This window comes from Aptenodytes forsteri, unplaced genomic scaffold, assembly GCF_000699145.1.
Source record: "Aptenodytes forsteri isolate BGI_AS27 unplaced genomic scaffold, ASM69914v1 Scaffold421, whole genome shotgun sequence".
In the NCBI taxonomy this organism is placed as follows: Eukaryota; Metazoa; Chordata; class Aves; order Sphenisciformes; family Spheniscidae; genus Aptenodytes; species Aptenodytes forsteri.
In genome coordinates this window covers 566,178-583,483 of record NW_008795524.1, presented here as the reverse complement: position 1 = coordinate 583,483, position 17,306 = coordinate 566,178, and the positions used below count along the sequence as shown (strand labels likewise).

General features: G+C 37.4%; 1 protein-coding gene across 1 annotated transcript in view; it reads left to right on the top strand.

Moving 5' to 3' along the window:
- The window catches only part of NUDCD1 (NudC domain containing 1), a 67,383-nt gene extending 51,366 nt beyond the window's left edge, over positions 1-16,017 (top strand). Inside the window, exons 7-10 of the mRNA XM_009281970.1 lie at positions 556-700; positions 2,967-3,092; positions 11,295-11,454; positions 15,264-16,017. Of these exons, the coding sequence (XP_009280245.1) occupies positions 556-700; positions 2,967-3,092; positions 11,295-11,454; positions 15,264-15,556 (724 nt within the window). The 3' untranslated portion in view covers positions 15,557-16,017. The remainder of the gene's footprint in view (positions 1-555; positions 701-2,966; positions 3,093-11,294; positions 11,455-15,263) is intronic.
- The last annotated feature ends 1,289 nt before the right edge of the window (positions 16,018-17,306 follow it).

The following is a 17,306-nucleotide window of genomic DNA, read 5'->3' as shown; positions in this document are numbered from 1 at the left end:
GTGGGGTTTTTTTGACAGGTTACAGAAATCGTATCTCTTCTGAGACATGATTTTAGATATACAATGTAGATAATTAACTGTTTTGTATTTCTGAGGTCTATAAAATACAAATATTTTTGTCCTAGATGTTATATAAAGGTAGTGCATGCTTAAGTAGCCCTAATAAGTACTTCTTAGGTTTCAAATCTCTGTAGTAAAATTCTGTCACTCTTTGAATAGATTTCTTTACGGGTGATCTCCTATGGTATTTAAAATATTTTAATAAGACTCCTTCAGGGGAAACTGCATTTACATTGAAAACTCTGAGGACACTTACATTCATGAATACATTCTCTTTGTTCTTAGGCTTTTAGAAATCACATGTCCTTAGTCTGTTTTTCTTTAGAATATTTTCCATTAGAATAGTTTATTTTATATATTGAATGCTAGAGGTTTCTGTTATGCGATTTTCATTATTAATTCATGATCAAATCTACATTTAGAGCTTTTTGACTAATCTGAGAAATGGATACAGTGTTTTCATGTACTACTCTTTGTCTTCTATTTGCATTTTAGTTTGGAAATTTCTCTAATTAAGAAAAATGAGGGACCCCGGTGGCCAGAGCTAATAGTTGGTGACACAAGAGGGGAATTCATTATGGACTCTTCCCAATGCTCTGAAATAACTGAAAGCCTGATGCATCTTACTTCTGAAGTAATGGTAAGGAGTTGAAAGTAAAACATTTAAAGTTCTTGTAGATTTGCGTATTGTCTTTTCTTGATATCCTAATTTGCACTTCATTGACATAGCTCATCAGTTCATTTACTATTCAGAATCCTAACTCCACATTCATTTTTAACTGAAACTGTTACCAAACTGATGGCACTAGAGTTGTGAATATACTTTGAACAGTAATACTATCTTCATGGGGGGCTGAATTTAGCTTACATGATAGCATCTGTGCACCAAAACAGAAGTCTGATTTAACATTGAAAATAAATTTTGTTCCCACCACTTATGATGTGGCAGTTTGTTTTAAAGCAGTTGATTTAAGTAATTTTGAAGGATGTCTGTTTCTTTTTTATCAATAGGTTAGCAATACTTTTATACTGTCTTCCTAGGGATACTGTACTTGACTTACAGACTGTGAGTGTAAATAACATTTTAAAAAAGAAAATTTAGGAAAGCATAAGCATGACTTGTGAGCTTTCTGGCATTATTGTTATACAGGGAATCTACTTAAAACAAAATAAAATGTAATTTTTAACTGCTGTTTGCTTGATACTTCCCCTTTTGGTTTAATTAGAAAATGGCATCTCATCTAAAACTAGTGAAGTGTGACTCCCTATGGGTCTTGATATATTAGTTTTGGACTATTACTTTTTTTAATAAGGCTGAAAAGTGTTATTAAAATAAATTCTGTTTAGTGTTTAAATTGATTTCCCTCCTTTCTCCTCCACTATTTGTGGGCAAGATATTGTAGTACATCTTTTAACCTGAGATTTATTGAGAACTTCAAATTTCTTTTCTTTTGTAACTCATACTGAGCTTAAAGTGATGATTTTTTTTTTTGTCACAACTTTTCAGCTTCTGTGCAATAATGATCATGTAAAAAAAAAAAAAATCTTTCCTTAGCAAAGTTCATTTAAATAAATGTTACGTACTTTGTTATACTGCAACTTTAGCTACATATGTATAATAAAGGCATGAATTCTTTTTGGTCATCTCAATTGCTTATGGTAATGATATTTACCTGGAAGGTTTTTTAAAATCCACCTGATGAAACAGTAAACCAGAGGCTGTCAAGAATGCTTGGTAGAGGAGAGGTGAACCCCAAAGTCTAGCCTCTAAAGAGACGGATACCCTGTTTTAAGTCTTGTGCATTAGCCTGCAGTATATGACAATTTTCCTGGTTCCTGTCATTTAAGGATGTTTCTTTGTTATCTCTTCATGTTTGTTTTCTTTGAACTTAAATTGTCTTAGCAATTAAAAAAAAAATTGTGCTGATCTCCTTCACTTTGTGGACTGAACCAAAATAAAAGTTCTTAATAATCAGCTGAAATGGATGAAGAAAGGAGCACAGGAACTCAGGAACTCCTCCCTGTCAGATGAATTGAGTCAGTGCCCTGTCTAATCTTTCCTTACACATTCTGTTTGGCCTCAGCTTTCCGCTTATATTAGTTGTCAAGATGGTGTCTTTTTTTCATGCAAGAAGCAACGTTAATTCATACTTAACGAGGAAGTATATATTTTTGCCTTCTGTTAAATAAAGGTCCCTTTCTGTTATCGTTAAATTAGTTCTTTAAATATATCACAAAGGTAATGGAGCTTGATTGTTTTGAAAATTATCCAAGGAAGATATCATTAGCAGAAGTAAGCTGTTTGTGTATGCGGTATTGTTTTATCTTGCTCTCGAATTATTAGTAAAAGTGACGGTTTTTCCTTTCTTTGACTTGTGGGATGTGAAAAAATACATGTGCTTTTTTCTTGTTTTGAGTGTGTTGAAAAATATGCATAACAACATTCTTAATTTAAAATAATTATTAGCAAAGCTAAAAGGAGGCAGGTATTTAGACCTACTTACAAAAATAATTAATCCATTTTTAATAGCATTTCCAATGGCAATCTGAAAGGAGCTTACACTGATGTAAATTTACTGAACCTGCGTAGGTTTTCAGAATTGTATACTTCTGCTACTTACAGAAGGGAATTTATTGTCCGTGTTTTAGTGGCTTATGTACCTTTCCTTAAACTGAAATGGATTTTGTTGTACCTACCACTCATGCTATCCTCCACAACAGAAATGGTTCTCTTCATTTTGAATAAGTACATAATAGCTTGATGCAAATTATTCGTCCTGTTCTGTTGAAAAGGGATTTTTATGTATTATATAAATATATGTGCTGTTGTTATGAAAAGGGATTTTTATATATTATATATTCAGTAGCTCGGGTTTTCAGTGTAGTTCGTTGTCTTTTTATTTCAGAATCCAAACCCTGAAAAGGAAAACCCACCTTGTAATGCTCAAGAATTAGAAGAATGTGATGCTTTTCTTGAAGATAGTGCAAGCTTGTGCAAATTTGATGGTGATACCTTGAAAGTCACTCATGTAGTAAGTGCTGCAAATTCTTATAGAGAAATATTTTTAAACATCTTTTTTATATGCAAGTTGAATTATATTATCAGAACAAAACTCTGTGCAAACTCTTGAAACCACATAAATTTCTTCTATAATGTAAAATGACAGTAGCAACAGAAATTATGAACCAATATGTGTTCTTCAATGTCATTTTAATGTAAAAACAAGGCTCCTTTTATTCTGATTTAAAAAATACATATACTTTCACAAGTGAGCCATTTGAAAAAGCAAAGCTATGTCAAAATGATGATAAGAAGGGGGTCTTTTTCAGTGGCACAAAATTCTTCTAGTTTCCTTAGCTTGCATTTTTCTCAGTAACTTTTCAGATAGCCTGGTAGAAAGGTGATCCTTTTTACTAAGGGGCTGGAGCATAGATCACTTTATGATACTTGTTTGTCAATCACACTGGAAAGAACAGATTGTAAGCAAAATGATTCAATAGGAGGCTTGATCTGGGTTGTAAGCAACCTTGACTAACAGTAAGTTAGGACTTGATCGGGTCCATTGGCTAAAGTGGGAAACAAAATAATCATATGAAAGTGTCACAGATTAAGTTGTCGTCTTGGGGTTTTTTGGGGGTTTGGGGTTTTTTTCAAGATGTCTCTACTAAGCTTGTAATAAACATTGGTATTGCACCTCATCACTACCTTGTGTCACGCAAAGTATATATAGGATAACCTGTTTTGTACAGAAAATGTCATAGTTACAGGATAAGATTTTGAATCAGTTCATAATTTCCCATTTCCTCAGAAAAGCTCTAGAAGAAGTCTTAAGTCTGTGCCTTGCAGATCTTGGTTTGTTCTTTTTAAAAAAAAAAAAGTATCTTTTTTCCTTTGGCAGTACAGATACATACGTATATGTCTGTATGTGTATGCATATATATGTGTGTGTATATATATGCCTGTACATGCATCTATGCTGCCAAAGAAAAAAAGATTAATTTTAAAGGCTAGCATGCTGCACTGACAAAGTCGTCTGTTTTGTGGATACAGTGTGATAGGTAACATTTGTCAGAAGATAAAATCTGTAATTGGTAGGAGGACATTTTATAGCAACTCAGTTCAAATGGATTTTAGCTGTTCAGTGATGTGTGGTAAGAGAACAAGAGACAGCAGGTGTAAGTAGAAATGAGGTTCAAACTGGATGGAAGGAAAAACTTTTACACCATGATTGTAGCGTGGATCGGGTTGCCTAGTAAGGATGTGCAGCCTCTGTCCTTGAGGTTTTCAAGACCAGACTGGATAAAGTTCTGAATAACTTATCCTTCAGGACAAGAAACAGTAGTTTAGGCTAAGAAGTTTGTGCCCCAGAGACATTTCACAGACCAGGAGGAACATGATATCATGGGATCAAGAAAGGCAGATATGATGTATGCTGCTTTCTAGCAGGCAGCAAGACGTTGTGGAGCAAGTTTGAACTCCAGGATGTTTGTAAAGAGCTCTTAAAAATGGGTGGCATTAAATACATTAGCCTTTGGATTACTTTTAAGCATTATGGTCAAAGCACAATTACTGTGAGTAGGAAATTTTCATGCATGTATAACCTGCTCTAGCTGACCCTACTTTGAGCAGTGAGTATTGGACTAGAATATCTCCAGAAGTCCCTTCCAACCTCAACTATGTGATCTTGTGTTTTTCCTCCTTGTTGGAATACATAGGAGCCTGAGTATTTCAGTAGATTTTTCACCATACAGGAACATATTTTCACTTTGATTTAGTTCTTCTTTCCATTTTTTTTTTTTTGTTTAGTTTTTTTGTTTTGTTAGCAGTTCAGGGGCCTATTCCTTCAGAAGTGTGGCTGATACAGCTTTTCACCTTTGTAGTAAACCATCATCATTAGTATACAGTTGTATATGTCTTTTTGCTCTTAAGTTGGAGAGAACTTTGTAAAACGTGTGTCTAGAATCTTAGAGAATTTAAGACCGTGAAATATTTATATAGAATATTTCCCACCTTGAGTTATAATTTAAGGATATAAAACATTGATGATGTAATGATATCTGTTCTGTAAAGAGATTTGGTTCTATTTTTCTTGACATTTTCTAGTGCATTTCAATGGCAATGATCCAGCTGAAATAAATAGGTTTGACAGCCAGCAATCTCTGTCAAATATATTGCTATACTGGCCTGTTCTTGTGTGGCAAAATGATGTCTGTCTCCTCTAGCTCAAATGCAGTTATTCAGTTTCTCCTATAGAGAAATATTTGCTTTATTAATATAAATTCTTTAAGTTAGGTTAACAGTGGCCTAAACTCCAGTGCGTTGTGTTTTAGGATGAGAACAATGTGATAACACACTGATGTTTTAGTTGTTGCTAAGCAGTGCTTACACTAGTCAAGGACTTTTCAGCTCCCCATGCTCTACCGACTGAGAGGGCTGGGGGTGCACAAGAAGCTGGCAGGGGGCACAGCCAGGACAACTGACCCCAACTGGCCAAAGGGACATTCCATACCATGGGACGTCACGCTCAGTACATAAACTGGGGAAAGCTGGCCGGGGGGGCCTCTGCTTGGGGATGGGCTAGGCATTGGTTGGCAGGTGGTGAGCAATTGCATTGTACATCACTTGCTTTATATATTCCATTATTATTATCATCATCATCATCATCATCACCATCTTTCACTTATTAAACTTTTTAATCTCAACCCACAAGTTTTCTCACTTTTACCCTTCCGATTCTCTCCCCCATCCCACTGGGGGCAGAGGGAGTGAGCAAGCAGCTGTGTGGTCCTCAGTTGCCAGATGAGGTTAAACCACAACACCAAGCTGTCAGAAACTAGAGATGCATGATGGACAACATTTTTTGCTGTGGAGGGCAGGGGCTTTGTCAGGTGAAGTATGTGCTACCTAAAAACACTATCTTGTTTTTGGAACTGCTTGCAGTAGCATCTACAACATAAAGTTTGCCTTCTGTGTTATGTAGATTAATATGTATACTACCATATGCTTGAGTTCTGTATTATGCATCCTGTTAAAACCAGTTGCAGGCATGTATGACAAAATGTACAAAAATTAGTAGTTGAAAAAATGCTGAAAGATGCCTGAAGTACAAAGTGGTGCTGTGTGCTTGCAGTGGGGGAAATCCAGGCATCCCAATACTTAATAAAATTGGGATGGCTTAAGGGAAGAGATGCTGCTTGGTTTTAGATACAGAAGAAGAGAGTATTCCCAGTGATTTGTGGAGCAAGGAGAAAATAGGAAATGGACTACGTAAACCTAGGTCTTTGACTAGCTAATTGCAGTAGGTAATTTCAGACAGCAGTTGATTTGTGGCAGGAGACTTCTCTGGTTGATAGGTGGATTATGGAAACACAACAGAAGAACTTCCGTTCATTTTCTACTAGCTGACATATAAGATCACTCTTCCCTTGCTTGTATGCCTATATAGAAGCATGAGTCTACCTTCTCAGTAGGTGCCAGAATGACCTCTGTTAACTAAGTGTGCATGTCATTCTGTGAAATACATCATGCTTACATCTGAGCTATGGGAATGTGGGAAGCATGTCATGTATTTGTGCATGTCCGTTGGAGTGGAGATGCTCTAGTGGTGATTGACAAGAGAAGAGGCAAGGTCTTCCTTAAGTGCTTTTCTGGTTCTGGATGCTTTGCCTGAATAACTGCTTCAGTTTGAATAGTTCTTTATTGCAGTTGAGTTTCTCATGTTCTGACAACACTCACAAAACTTCTTTTGCATTTGGGCTGTCTGTCCAAGTGATCTGTATCTCTGTTGAAATAGGCAACTAACCCAGCTTAAATAACATTTATTGTGTTTTTCAAAACACTGTAAATTACTTCTGGGGGAAAAAAGTAATCAAAGTTCAGAATTACTTTGCTGAGGTGCTGTACATTTAAAATATTTCTCTACATATTCCACAAACTTACTGAAACCTGGGAAAAAAACCTTAATTCCTTTAGTCTGTTCAAAACTGTTTGTGATGTAAAAAATAACAATAGCTAAGTAACATGACACTTGTACTTATCATATATGTAATAACATTATTGTTAGCACACATGTAGATTTAAATTGCATGTTGGATGTTTTGGTTTTTTTTACTTAACTACAGATGTTTATTAAAACTAAAATCTTGATGTTTGTAAAACTATCACATTTCTGACATGGTACTTCTGAAAAAATATATTTTTAAAAATTTTGATGTGTGTTTTACTAGATACGGGATTTACAAAATACTAAGTGCTTGACCCTTAAAAATATGTGTAGCTGCTGTTGAAAGACATCTACAAACAATTCAGTGCTGAGTGCTGTAAGGCTTACTTCTTGTCATATATAAATAATTTAATTTATATACTGTTGTACCTTTGGCTGAAAATGACTGCTGGTGACTTCAAAGTTACTTTTGTGCTAATGTTGGGATTTTACTGTGGTGCCGTAAACATTTGTGCAGTTTTTTGATTCTCTGTGAAACTACTTCCTCAGTTCAAATAAGTTTCAGAAGAGTTGATTGCTCAAAGTCCGACCCTCTCCCTTAGCAAAAGGACTGATGCATACTGAAGTGAGCTGTGGATGAGAAGAGTGCTCTGTCTGTTATCCATGTCAAAGATGCTTAACTTCTGTCAGTTGACTTAAAACAGTAAGAAAGAGGAGACACCTATACATGGTGCCTCAGCTTGTAGAGCTGTATTTGGATGTTCATACCCAGGTGTTGGCAGCTGGGGAGCTGCGGGGGTGGCCTCTGCAAGAAGAGACTGGGGCTGCCCTGTGCCAGACACAGCTGGTTCCAGACAGCTCCAATGGATCCACTGTAGGACACAGCTGAATGCATCAGGGATGCTGATGGCCCCTCAGGGAAAAAATATTTAAGAAAGGGTAAAAAAATGCTGTGCAGCAGCAGTGAGAGGGAGGAGTGAGAAAAATATGAGAGAAACAGCACTGCAAACACCAAGGTCAGAGGAGGAGGAGGAGGTGCTCCAGGTGCCAGAGCAGAGATTCCCCTGCAGCCCGTGGAGAAGACCATGGTGAGGCAGGTTGTCCCCCTGCAGCCCATAGAGGACCATGGTGGAACAGATATCCATGCAGCATCCTGTGGAGGACCCCATACCACAGCAGGTGGATGTGCCCTGGAGGAAGTTGCAGCCTGTGGAGAGCCCACACAGGAGCTGTGGCCCGTGGAGAGGAGCCCACGCAGAAGCAGGTTTTCTGGTAGGAACTGTGGCCTGTGGAGGACCCATGCTGGAGCAGTCCATTCCTGAAAGACTGTACTCTGTGGAAAGGACCCACGCTGGAGCAGTTCTTGAAGAACTGCAGCCTATGGGAAGGACCCATGTTGGAGCGGTTCGTGAAGGACTGTATCCTGTGGGAGGGATCCCACACTGGAGCAGGAGAACAGCATGAGGAGGAAGGAGCAGCAGAGAGGAAGTGTTATGGACTGACCCCAACCCCCATTCCCCATCTCCCTGCACCACTCTGGTAGCGGGGGAGGTAGAGCAGTCAAGAATGAAGGAGTGAAGTTGAATCAGGGAAGGGCATGGGGAAGGGTTTTTTTAATCTTTGTCTTTGTTTCTCATCATCCTACTTTATTTTTTAATTGGTGATACATTAAATTAATTTTCCCCAAGTAAAGTCTGTTTTGCCCTTGATGGTAGAATTGGTAAGTGATCTCCCTGTCTTTATCTCGACCCATGAGCTTTTACATCTTATTCTCTCCCCTGTCCTGCTGAGGAGGGGGAGTGAGAGAGCAGGTGGGTGGGTGTCTGGCAGCCAGCCAAAGTCAAACCCACCACAGTAACTCAGTCCATATCCAGTTTAAAAGACAGCAGCTGTTTGGCCTGTAAGCACAGCCAAAGTTCAGGATTAGTCATAGACTATGCTACGTCATATTCAACAAAGCAGGTATGGATTATGGGAGGAAAGAGCTTAAAAACGAGGAGAGATGAAATCTACAAGGAGTTATGGGGAAGAGAAGCTTAGGGAAATGTAATTCCAGTCTGTAGGAAGCCACGCTTCATTTCCTTCTGGTGTTCCAGGAACAACTTGCTTTTCTCACCTGGGAGGTGGGGGAATAAAGTAGAAGTAATAACAATGACTTTTGGGGAGGTTAGCTGTCCAGCAGCAAAACAGAGGTCACATTGATGAAAAACAGCTGAAGAGGCTGGGCCTTCTAGCAGGTACTTCTGGTCAAATCATACTGTAACTTACTGTCTGTGACCCTGTGGAGTGTCATCGCACCAGTGTGTCTGATGCACAATCCCCATGATTCACTTTTTCCCAGTGTGAGAAGCAGGTGCCACTGTGAGCATGCATTAGGGGCCCATGGAGTGAGTATTGAGCTGAATGTATGAGAAGACTCAACTTGTTCCCTTTCTCAAGTTGTTTCTCATTCATTCTGCCTATTTTTCCTGTGCTCCTTAGAGGTCTGTTCCACTCACTTCTGTCGGTGTCATCTGCCTGACCTCTGCTAACTTCTAACCTTTTTCAGATGTTAGGAAGTTTGAGGGACTGAGACTTCATACTTTCTGTTTTGCTCAGCACATTGCACCAATACAATACCTGCCTCCTGTTTTCTGCTTTGTTCTCCTTAAGACACCTTATTAGTGGAGCTCTTGATGTTATCTTTATTAGTGTTTCTTTGCCTCTTAGTTGCTTAGAAAATTATTAACCCTCATTTCATGATTGCATCTGGCCCTAATGGAGACTGAGGATTATTTAATCTCTTTTGTATTTTTAATACAACTGAAGAATTTGTATGCCTGTTGAATGGCGTAGTAATGGAAGGCTGTTTTGAAGTTGAGCCATTAGCCTTGAACTTAATCAGCTGAAATAATTGTATTAGTTCTGTCATGGACTGTATAACCTCGAGTAAACAAATTTCTGGGTCTCAGTAGCTGTTGTTTCTGTCCACTGGATCTTATGTTAAGATTAAATTAAGGTCTTCAGGACAGAGACCGCATCCTGTGACATTTGTACAATGATAGCATAAAAAGCTTGCAGTTCATAGTTAATTGTCACAATAAGTGTAATAAAAAGAGTGCTGTGACAACTGTTTGAGAACGATTAGTCAACAAATGTCAGCATCTGAAATGCTCATTGAGGAGTAATATATCGTACCATCTATTAGGGTGTTATCCTTCATGTTGCAGTTGCAGACATAGCTTCTGGATATAAAAAATAATTCAAATATATTTGTTCATCTGGTAACGTGAACAATGTGGACCAGCTCTGAGTACAAACAGGAATTTCTCAGTGTTCTTTCTTGATAGACCTTAAGGGAACAGATTGTTCTTTCCTTTTTGAGCATTTGCTAGTCATAGTGCTACATTAAAAGTATTGCTATTAAATTCCTTTAGAAGGCTTTACATAGAAAACTCAAAATATGTGTTGTTTTATCGTTTATTCTTATTATTGTTTATTCAGGTAGCAGGATATGTCTGTCTTGTCTGTCTTACGTAATTGGTCATTCCTGGTGAATAGAAGTGGTTATTGAACTGGCACAGGTTGCCCAGAGAGGTGGTGGATGCCCCATCCCTGGAAACATTCAAGGTCAGGTTGGACGGGGCTCTGAGCAACCTGATGCAGTTGAAGATGTCCCTGCCCACAGCAGGGGGGTTGGACTAGGTGACCTTTAGAGGTCCCTTCCAACCCAAACTATTCTATGATTCTATGAATGTTTTTGGTGATATAGACATATTTGATGAAGAGTGTGCTTCTTAATTAATTAATTAATCTGAAATTCAGTAATTATGTGATTGTGAGTACATAAAAAATTGTTGACATTTCATAATTTTAGTATTCTAACTAATCCTTGTTCCAGTGGTTACCAACTTTTACTGCAGAGGGACAGTATTTCCTTCCCTGTTGGCACTGCAGAAAACCAGACATGATTACTTAGAGAGAATCTTTTCCTAACATCAGAAGTTGTAGGTTAGGATCCTCTGTCCTAGAAAACCATTTCTACACAAAACACATTCCTATTTGCTTGTGTAGTGGACATAATGTTTCCCTAAATACTATCCCAAGAAACTTAATAGCATCTGCTTGAAATGTATTAGCTACCTGTGGTGTATTGAGCTGTTGATCAGTGGGATGCAGCATAATGTATTCAAACATTTTGTCAACTAACAAACATGAAGCTGTTGAACATCTAACTTTGGCAGTATGTGTGACAGAATCTGCTATTTATGCTTTGAATCAATATTTTGTATTTCTTTGTTTTGTTTTCAGATTAATCTTGGAAGCAACCAGTATCTTTTCTCAGTTGTTGTGGATCCCAGAGAAATGCCATGCTTCTGCCTGAGGCATGATGTTGATGCTCTTCTCTGGCAGCCCCACTCTGACCAACCAGAGAACATGTGGGAACACATTGCAACTTTTAATGCTTTAGGTAGGAAATAAACTTCTGTGTCTCACTCCTCCATCTGAGATTTTTCTACCTGAATACTCTTAGTATGGCTTCTGTTGATACTTCACTTAATTAAATTTGAATTGAAAGGTACTATAATTCTGTTGATAGCAGCATGCTAGCTTAATTTTAGAAATATTAGAGCATAAGAAATAAAATATTTATGCCTTGGGAGGAAAACAAGCCTTTTCAGACCATATACAGGATGCAAGCACAGTAATGCACAGTAAAAAGGAGAGTTCCTTGGGTAAGTGAACTCGAGTTAAAGACTTAAAAGCACAATCAGCACCTTAACACTCACACGGAATTCATCAGGAGAACAGCTGCAGTTCATTGATGACATGTCTAGGTGTATATATGCTTATGGTAAGATGTTTTAATAAGTGACCTTTAGATTTTTCATATGTCGTTGTCCCAGGTGACAAGTCTGAAGAATTGGACATGATTGTTCACTGTTTCTTCTGTTTATAAGAGCTAGGAGCATCAAATGATGCTGGTACATAGTAGGTTCAAAAGAAGCTAAAAGAAATACTTCACATATGTACATTTAAGCTATGCAACCCTCTGCCACAAAACTTTGTGGACATAGGAAGTTTTCACGAATTTGAAAATAAAATAAAAAATCATCATGACAGGAAAAATCAATCAAAAGTGTAACTGTGCCAGCTCTGGCTCAAGAAGCCCCTGACTGTTCTGAAATGACAGACTGCCAGAAAAGTAGAAAATGTGACTGTGAAGAATCATTAGTTAATTGCTGTATTCTTGCAATCAGGACTAAGAATTTGTTTTTACCCACTGTTGGAAGCAGAATCCTAAGGCTCAGAAGCAGAAAGTACTTTGAAAAGTATGGGTGCAAGAGTAAGAATTGCCGTATCAGATCAAATAGGATGGCCGATATAGCCCAGTATTGTACCTATCAAGTAAGAAACAGATAACTCAGTTTTCGTGAAAATTAATCTGGTCCAGAATTTGCTTCTGCTGTGACAACTATAGTCTACATGTTCTCTAAGTGTTCTCTAGACCCATTCCTTCAATAATGCCATGTGTGACAATTTATTCCCTCTCTCCCCCAAATACATTTGTTGGACCACGCCACTCTCAGTCTGGGTCCAAAATGAAAGGGAAGCTATTAGCTGTTTTATAGAGCTCACATAGGTTACCATAACACATAATTGGTTTTATTCTGAGTTTTTGCAATTTATTTAGTTTTGTAATATGAATGATTTTTTAATAGCCTGTTATTTTAACTTAAGATCAAATTAAGCTGTAAGCATCTTAACAAATTCTCTAACAAAAGAGATTAATTTCACAATTTGTTCTTTGTTTACTCATTTCAAATTTCATTATGCTGGGGGAAAAAAGCGGATGATAAGGATTAAGATGTTTTTTCAAATTACTATTAGTTTCAAGTTTCTATGCTGACTTTGTAGTACTGTTTTAAGAACGTGTTTCTATTGTTTTGGAAATAACAGGAAGGAAATTATGATCTCTTTGAGCTTTCTGTACCTAAGGTGATAAAAACCAACATTGTTCTTCTACTTCTTTCTCCTTATTGTACTATCATTTTACAGTATTATATTGAAGTTTACACTTCTGTACTAATCTACTTCACCTTTTATGTGCCAGAGGTGTAAGTCATCAGCTTGTTTATCTACAACCAAATTTAGAAGTACTTTGCAAGAGCTAGTAGTAAAAATTAGTATTTTCTAGATTAAAAGGCTAGTTTTCAAAAACCTACAGTAGTTATTATATTGACCAAAGCAATGGTATTAAGTAGCTCTATTTCCTTCTTCCTCTGCTTGAACTTTTGGAATTAGTTTTTAACAAGCTATGCAAAGAGGATGATTGAAAAATTAATATTTTTCAATTCAAGTCTTAGCCTGAAACCTAGGGAAGGAACCAAAGGGAAACTGAAGGGACCAAGTTTTTTTTTCTATATATCTGTCCTAACAACTTTCTGTTGAAAAAAAACAATTGGTCTCGAGTAGACCTTTGGCTGCTAAAGTCTAATGATTTGCTGCTGGTTGAAGGAGCAGTTGCGTGATCTTGCCCATTCTTACCACAGTTTACTGAAGAAGCCTGTATCTTTCACTGAGTACTCATCAGTCTTGCTATATAAATTCCCTGCTCCTAACAGGGTTGTATCTATAAACCAGCAAAATAGAGGACAGTGACATTTTTTAGATTGTTTTTTTAAAAAAATGAAGAGCCTACGATTTTCTTTCTGGGAAATCCCATTTAAATACAAGTCCCCTGGCTCAAAAGCTTCTTTTACCTGCAAGCGTATACTTAAATTCAGCTTTTATTTTTAGTGCCAGTGTTTAAATATATGAATTAAATTAATTAACTTATACTTGGAAAGTTTTTCTGGCTGTCCTAATATTTCCCAGTACAGCAATCATGTCAACTGATAGTCTAGCTATATATTTACTAATTGTTTTGTGGTGAAAACTGTGAGGCTGGATATGAACAGAGATCATGTTTTGAGGACAGTAGCAAGCATTCGTAAATTTAGAAGTCTTAGGGTTAACATTTAAAAAAAACCCAAAACAACAAAAACACCCTCAAGGTGTGAAAATGCAGTTAAAGTGTGATGGTACTGTTGTGGATTAGCCCTGGTGGACACCTAAGCACCACACAGCTGCTTGCTCTCTTCCCATTCCCCCTCCCTACCTCCAGTGGGACAGGGGAGAGAGCAGGAAGAGCAAAAGTAAGAAAGAAAGCTCATGGGTTGAGCTCTTTGGTCAGTTGGGGTCAGCTGTCCTGGTTGTGTCCCCTCCCAACTTCTTATGCACCCCCAACCTACTGGGGGGTGGGCAGAGTTGGAAAGATAGAAAGCCATGACAATGTGCAGGCATTGCTCAGCAATAGACAAAAAATCGTGTGGTATCAAAACTGTTTTAGTCACAAATTCAAAACACAGCACCTTATGGTCTGCTGTGAAGAAAATTAACCCCATCCCAGCCAGCCCCAGTACAAGTACTTTGACCTCTATCCTATGATAATAAGGAAAGAGGGAGAGCCAAAAAAAGTAAACTCTAGCATTCTTGCGGTTCTCAAAGGTGCTGTCTTTCAGTGATAACCATTGCCGAGCATTGTTCAGTGGAAGTGCATCAAATAACCTTTCAGAAAGACGGTAGATCACTTTGCAAAGATTGTGTCTCAAGTCTCTACAAAAGTGTGAAAGGAAATCAGTCTGAAATAAGTCTGTTTCTAATTGAGTTCTGTAATGGAAGAGGAAAAGGAAGATCTTTCCTTCCCAGTGAATATTGACAAGACTACAGTGTGTTGAAAAGCAACTCATGTTTTTTTCAGTGATTTCTAAATAGAAGACGAGTTTTAAGTATCTGTTCAAGATTAGGTAGACTCAGAAATCTTAAATTGTAAATGTAACTACAAACTGGGAGGTGAGGGGAGAGAAGAGGGTTATTCTGCTTAGACTACTAATATTGGGCCAAGATGTGTATCCGTGCCTTATGATCCTGCTGAGAAAATGGAAGACCTTGTGAGGCAGAGAGGGGCTAGTTGTGTGAACAGTATCTAGCTATACATACGTGCACATCAAAAACGCCAGTTAGGAAGATGTACAGAAGAATTGTATATTGGTATTAAATTGGTTAATGCATACCTCCAGAAACTATTGGCTTATTTAATAACAACATATATCTTTCTCTTTCTTTTTTGTTACTAGTTGCATATTATTTTTTAAGCTAAGGTTGATTTTGTCTTAGCCAGTTAGAGTTGAAACCAATATATTACTTCTCCCTTCTACTTCTTTTTGGGCTATGCAGGTTATGTCCAAGCATCAAAGCAAGACAAGAAGTTTATGGCTTGTGCTCCAGATTACTCCTACGCTGCTCTTTGTGAGTGCTTGCGACGAGTTTTCATCTATCGTCAGCCTACTCCTCTGTCCACAGTTCTCTACAACAGGAAGGAAGGAAGACAAGTAGGACAGGTTGCTAAGCAGCTAGTAGCAACCCTGGAAGCCAATGATCCTATCTTAGGCTTTCAAGCTACAAGTGAGAGATTATTTGTTCTCACAACAAAAACCTTGTTTTTAATAAAGGTGAACTCTGGAAATTAATTATTCAGTATATTCTGCTGTAGTTTGTGTTAGCAATTTGTTAAAGAACTGGCTAGGTAAATGATCTGAGAAGTTCAGTACAATTTGCTGAAGTTTAAAAAGGAGATATTTTACAGGGGAATCAAAATTTTTCATTAGAATTTTTCTGTAAGATAGTGAGACAGTTTTTCAACTTTGCTGTCACTGAAGTAAGCTTTTTCAGAGCTATGGGAAATGTCTTCTGCGCTAACAGCTTTCTCAAAGCAATTGTCAGAGGCTGCTATCGCATAGGTGAATAGATTTATGCATTGTTTTTTCCAGATGACTCTGTTTGCCATAATTCTGTGTTTTGAGAATTCACTTCTGTTTTTAAATGCCACTGTTTACCTGTGAAAGAAGTAGTCAGATAAGGAAAATACAGCCTTGAGTTACAAGCATATGATGTGCGAAGTAAAGAAGTGTGTATCATAAAGAAAAAACCCCCCCACATTCAAATACTATTGGCCAAAAAAATGATTTAATATTCCCATATTCAGTAGTATTGAGTGAAATGTGAATGGAATGAATAGAGTATTATGTTTCTTATACAGGTAATTAATTCAAATGGAATAATTTCATTGTTTATGCAGATTTTAGATTATTGATTTGGGACTTACGCTTGCAGTGAAATCTGTTCACATGTTAAGAGACACTAGAATAGATTTTAGTAGCTTTTTCTTGAAGCAAAGTAAGGGTGAATGTATAGCTGGTGATTACATATTGAATGGTATTAGTCAAGGTCTAGTTATACTCTCAGTTGTGTTATTTTCACTTGACATTGTACTTCATCTCAAGTGACCAATTTACAATTAGAAAATGGCTAACAGAAAAAGCACCGGTATTGTAACCTCAGATGGGAAACTCAGAAGTGCTGCTTCTGCCTCAGATACCGCTGTAAATGCTGTGTTATTAGTTAACCATTCTGTGTGTGATGCACAGGTCCAAATGTGGTATATGCAATGTAAGAGTACACAGGGCATGAGGATGCTTCTGTTTAACAAACTGGCATGGTTAATTTTGTTGAAAAGTTGTATCTGAAGATTTTTGTTTCTTACTTTAAATTGACATTGTCAATACAGTTAAACCAAAAAAGGGTCAGTTGTGACAGTTCCACCCGGGGTTGGTTTTCTTTTTCATAGTTTGCTTACAACTCCATAGCAAAGAATGCCTAATCAATATATTGTGTACTGGCAGGAAAGCTGCTGTGATCTGTGGTACCAAAGTACTGAGACAAACACAAATACAACAAGCGGCCTAATAGTTTGCATCTCTTCCAATATTAATTCAGACCTCTGTAAGAATCCATTGAGAGGAAAACAAGTTCCTTTTTTATGGACTACCTGTTTCTTAGTTGTGATTGTTTTGACTCTCCTGTAAATTCTCCAGACTTGTATCGGTGAAATGATTAAATAATATACTGAGAATTTAAGAGGGAGACAAGCAGTTGTGGCTTGCAAAAAAACCTCCAAATTCAGTAGCTTTTCAAGTAACCTGATTTTCCTCTTCCTTACAACAGTATTATATTGTATATCCAATATTGAAAAGTTTTTCCTTACTCTTACTTGGGTAAGTTAAAACAGACGTGATTTGCAAACCTTCCCTTCTCATTCTATTTTTTTAAAACTGTCTTGAAAATGCTTTTTAAAAAGGCTCAGTGAATGTATTACTGTTTCATGACTGTTTTGCATCTACATTTTCATTGTTGGGTAATAATGTCAAACAAGGTGGTAGA